Source organism: Zeus faber, assembly GCF_960531495.2.
Source record: "Zeus faber genome assembly, chromosome: 10".
In the NCBI taxonomy this organism is placed as follows: domain Eukaryota; kingdom Metazoa; phylum Chordata; class Actinopteri; order Zeiformes; family Zeidae; genus Zeus; species Zeus faber.
Window position 1 is genome coordinate 21,314,273 of NC_137199.1, and position 5,000 is coordinate 21,319,272.

Here is a 5,000-nt window from a genome sequence, read left to right on the forward strand (position 1 = left end):
TGTGCGTGCGCGCACGTGCGTGTACGTGCGTGTGTGTGTGTGTGTGTGTGTGTGTGTGTGTGTGTGTGTCTGTGTTGGGAGGCAGGGTCACTCAGTAGGAAATTGAGGCTTGAGAAGTTAGTCCACAATAATAGTGATAGGCAAAGTAAATAAAAAAAAAAAAAAAACACTTCCACAAGTGGAGAAACGTGGGAGGGAGTGGAGGCGGGGGGGTGGGAGAGGAAGTGAACGGGGGGCGGGGGGGGGGGGGGGGGGGGTGGACATGGGTGAGAGGAAAATGTGTTTGTGATTTGAGGCCCACTCAAGCAGATGATGGACTAGTTGACAGCGGCCGCATGTGATTAACCCTCCACTAACTAGGGGCGATGGAGAGAGGTTGGAGCGGAGGTGTGGAGGAGGTTAAGGGCGTCTCTCTCCTCTGTAATCCCTCCTGCCTCCGTGTGCAAGGTGCTGAAGGGGGCCCCCACACGGACCCCCACACGCCCCCCCTCGAGGCGAGCGTCCCCGCTTTTCACGTCCGGCGTCTCCAACTCCAGGGACTCGAATCCGGCGGACCGCACTGACACCGCACGACAACAACATGAAGTCGGGGGGGGGGGGTCGAGGGAGCGCCACTTTGAGACCCCGAAAAATCGGAAAACCCGCGGGGGGAAAGCTTGAGAGAGGGAGCCTTCCTCCGAGCGCAGAACCTGACGAGAGGACCCGCCACCCCCCCCCTCGGAGGAACCGGATAAAAACACGGCGCCGGAATGAGGGCGGGGAGGAGCGAGGACAACAAGGTGAACGGGAAGGGACGGGAGACGGGTGGAGCCCGTCCCGGTGCAAAACGCCCGCCCCCCGATCCCCGCCCCGCGCCGCACCACATTTGTTCTCCTCACAATCAAATAAGTTTCTCATTAGCTCGACTTTATTTTTCCTCATTCCTGCGGTTTTGCTGCAGTGGCCTGTTTTCTGACGCCTTAACGAGAGACAGAGCTAATTAGGCAATCAGACCCATTACTCTTCCAGAAGAGCTAGAGCTAGCCCGGCTAATTAGGGCTGTAAAATCTAATCATCTCTGTGAAACAGCAGAGGGCTAACGAGCCCCTTATTTAACGAACTAAATAACTTCAAGACAGGAGCTGGGGCTGCTGATGCTATTTCTTGGGGGGTGGGGGCGGGGGGGCTAATTGAGTCAGTTTCGCGCGAACAGTTGTTTGTTTGTTTACGAAACCCTGATTATTATCACAACTGCCAAGAATATATTGGTACTAAATGAGCAAAGGCATTAACCCTCCTCTTCTTATTTCTCTTTGGGGCCGCCCCCACCCACCCACACACACACACACACACACACACATACACACACACACACAGACACACACACACACACACACACACACACACACACCTATACACCCTCCACCCCCCTTCCCCTCCTCCTCTCACCTGACCTATTTTCCTGTCCAGAAGGAGCGTTCGCCAGAGAGGAACAGAGATGAACAGAGATGTTGCTTTGCCCTCCCCTCCCCGCCCCGTGTTCTAATTTGTTGTTCGTTAACGCTGCCCTCACACCTGAGCCGCCGGGGCATCGGGGGAATTCGGCGCTATAGTGAAGGGAGCGACCGCGACACACATACACACACACACACACACACACGCGCACGCGCGCACACACACGCACGCACACGCGCGCGCGCAGAGCGTTGCTCGTGGCGATGGATCAGAAAGACCGACCTCAGCCAAGGTGCAAACTCGGATCGCTTCTTTTCGAAACGTGCCAAAGCTGGAACGCCGAAATCAAAGCGGGAGAGCGGAGTCCGAACTCGAACACAAAGTATCGCGAAAGGGGGCGAGTGTGTGTGTGTGTGTGTGTGTGTGTTTGGGGGGGAGGGGGTTTCGGGGGGGTTAGGTGGAACCATGGCGGCGCGCACACGGTGACGGCCAGGCGCGCTGGCGGAGGCCACGTGGCGGTGGGGTGCAGCTGTCTCAGAGAGCGCCGAGGTGAGGCCTTCCGCTTCACTGGAGCAGAACAGGGGTGGCACGGAAACACACACACACACACACACACACACACACACACACACACACACAACATACAAACAAATACACGCGTGCACACACACTCACACAAACACAGGTAGAGAGCAGCTTTTGACAGAGCCACGACGAGAACAGGACAGCTGTGTTCATCTGATAGCACAGGTCACTGACTCATTAACACACACACACACACACACACACACACACACACACACACACACACACACACACACACACACACACACACACACACAGACACACCTAGACAGACACATGCAGACACACACTTACAAAACCACACACACACACACACACACACACACACACACACACACACAGACCACAGACACACCAAGACAGACACGCAGACACACACACACACACACACACACACACACACACACACACACACACACACACACACACACACACACCCACACACATGAACTCACAAAATATTCAAATGGTTCCCACAAAAGCATCGAATGGTTACAATGCATGTCATTCGAGCTGATCATTTGCGTGGCAGGAAGGATTCAAAAATAGACCCCTCTGCAGCCTCATATGTTTCAAACACTTGAGCTCGCCCCTCTCCTTTTACACCCGTTCGTGACGACAGCGGCCCACCGATTCAACAATCAATCTCCACCGAGCAAATAATCCCCTTTCGCACATGCGTGCACTCAGACACTCGCACACAAACCTGCGTGAAGGCCAGATCATGCAAAAGGGCTCTTTTCTTTGTCATTGTTCGATAATAAATTATTTCAACGGCCACATCTGTCAGTGGGTTTATGGCGGGAGGCAAAGGGTGCACGGTTTCAATTGTGTCACTGTCTCCCCGTAACTAATCTGTCAATGAGTGTTTATCTGATGTTGTCAGTCTGCGTGCGCTCGCGCGTGTGTGCGTGCGTGTGTGTGTGTGTGCGTGCGTGTGTGTGTGTGTGTGTGTGTTGCCATGTGTGTGTGAGTGTATGTGTGTGTGTGTGTGTGTGTGTGTGTGTGTGTGTGCCACAGCGGTGTGCACAGCCCTCCAACAGTTAGATTTATACTCAGACACATCGGGCCACGGCTATAACCCGAACCGCTCATCAGCCAATTCATCATCAGCGCAACCACGCAAAGTGTGTTGAACCACAGCGAAACCAATATTTATCTTCTCCGTTAACGCTCTCCACTCCACACGGACGGCCACTGGGATGTCATACTACTGCGATTTCACAGTAATTACTAGTAACAACAAATCAATTTCACTAACTAATCCTATGAACTGGGATTTTGTTTACCCCGAGGAAGACGGTTCCCAGATATGGAACCAACCGGTCCCTGTTATTTAGTTTTCAAATATGAGTGTTTCATTTGATTGAAACGTAGTTCCGCTAAGTAAGCAAGTAGTTTGAAGTACGCCATCAGTCACAACAACTGCATCTAAACCTGTTTCATGCTTCTTTGTTTTTTTGTTTTTTTTTCCTGAGATGAAAGGTTGCCTTACCTGTCGATGATGACGGGGTCGGACGGTGTCTCGTTCCTGTTGCCGCAACTCTTCTTATCACAGCATCGACTGGGGCGGTGGGCAGAGAGCAACCACATGTTAGGAAGGATCATTTAGGAAAGGGAAACACAGCGGACAGGCTTAGGGAGCGAAACAGAGACAGCAGGTTATTGTGACGGGGAGTGACAACCGTCCATCTCCCAAAACACGTAGCTCTACGGCAGTGGCGTAGGCGGAGATTTTCGGTGGGCCAGTACAAAATTGGTTTTCCTGGGGGTTGTGAAAGAGTGACCCCATCACACACGGTGCTTGTTTCGCTACATAAGGAAACGGAGTAAAATAAAATAACCTACTTCCAAAATAAAAACGCACTGTTTTGGCGCAACGATCACGGGCGACCTATCGCTGGCGCAGAGCGGGCGCCGTCGGGCCGCAGAGCCGCGGTTATTTCAAATTCTCTATTTATTTTCGCAGTGATACATTGTTCAACAGGGGAGACAACAACTCTCTGTTTTTCCCAGGGAGGGGGGTCTGGACCCCCTTCCCTGTAATTTCCGCCCCTCTCAGGCTGTGGAGGTGGCTATCGGCGGATAATCCCGTGCGATGGCCGCGAGAGAGCGTCGGCACCGGGGAGCAACGAATTAGGCTCCGTAGAGACGGAGACTTCCTACAACTTTTTTCAACAGTTCCGTTTTAATCAGAAGACAAATGAACACAATAAATCAAGTTTTCATTTGTTTCTTTTCGTACATAAATCCTCTAATTTATTGTAACAAAACGTATTCTGATCGAATTGGCTGGGTGGGCCTGAGTGCCAAGTGGGTGGGCCCAGGCCCACCTCGGCCCACCCACAGCTACGCGCCTGCTCTACGGTGTTTCTTGCCAACATGGCTCGGAAAGTTGCAGGAGAGGCACTGGGAGTGAAGCAGGGAGAGGAAAGAACTGGAGTGCAAGGAGTGCAAGGAACGGAATGAGCTGGACTTGTGTGGGGCTCAGAGGAGTGAGACCCGGGCCACGCTCGGCGTGAGAACCGGGGAGGCAATTTAAAGGGAAAGTTAGGCGTCGCAAGCTGAGGGAGCGCGGTCGAAAACGGGCGACCTATAGGACGAACCGGAGGCGAATTGGCCTCCGGGGCTCAGGTTAGCTCCATTTCTGTCAGACGTCACACAACCAGACATCTTATGTTCTCTATTTTCCTCAGCACTGTTCCCCTCCCACAATCCCGCCTTTTCATCGCTCTCTCTCTCTCTCTCAGAAGTGGGTCATAGAATGGTCCCACTGGACCTGGGGAGCAGTGCATGCTGGGTAGAAGGGGGTTGCATACTGATGTGACAAGTCCTTTCTGAGGCTGAATTTGATTGCAGCCTCAAAAACTGTGATGCTGCCCCGACCCCAGATTTCCCCCGAAAGGTACCATCACACGTGCATTACCTTTCTTTTCTGTCTCACTAAACACGTGAGAAGTGAGAGTGAGTCTGTGAGAATG

At 52.8% G+C, this 5,000-nt stretch overlaps 1 protein-coding gene across 4 annotated transcripts in view; it reads right to left on the reverse strand.

Annotated features, from left to right (window-relative positions):
• The window catches only part of LOC307235470 (transcription factor COE1-like), a gene marked incomplete at its 3' end in the record, with an annotated part of 62,607 nt that overhangs the window by 50,859 nt on the left and 6,748 nt on the right, over nucleotides 1-5,000 (reverse strand). For 3 of the 4 annotated variants that reach the window (XM_080007579.1, XM_080007582.1, XM_080007580.1), the window contains exon 6: nucleotides 3,515-3,583. The exons of the other annotated variant lie outside the window; for it this stretch is intronic. In XM_080007579.1, coding sequence (XP_079863705.1) covers nucleotides 3,515-3,583 — 69 coding nt within the window. The remainder of the gene's footprint in view (nucleotides 1-3,514; nucleotides 3,584-5,000) is intronic. 4 annotated transcript variants of the gene reach the window in all.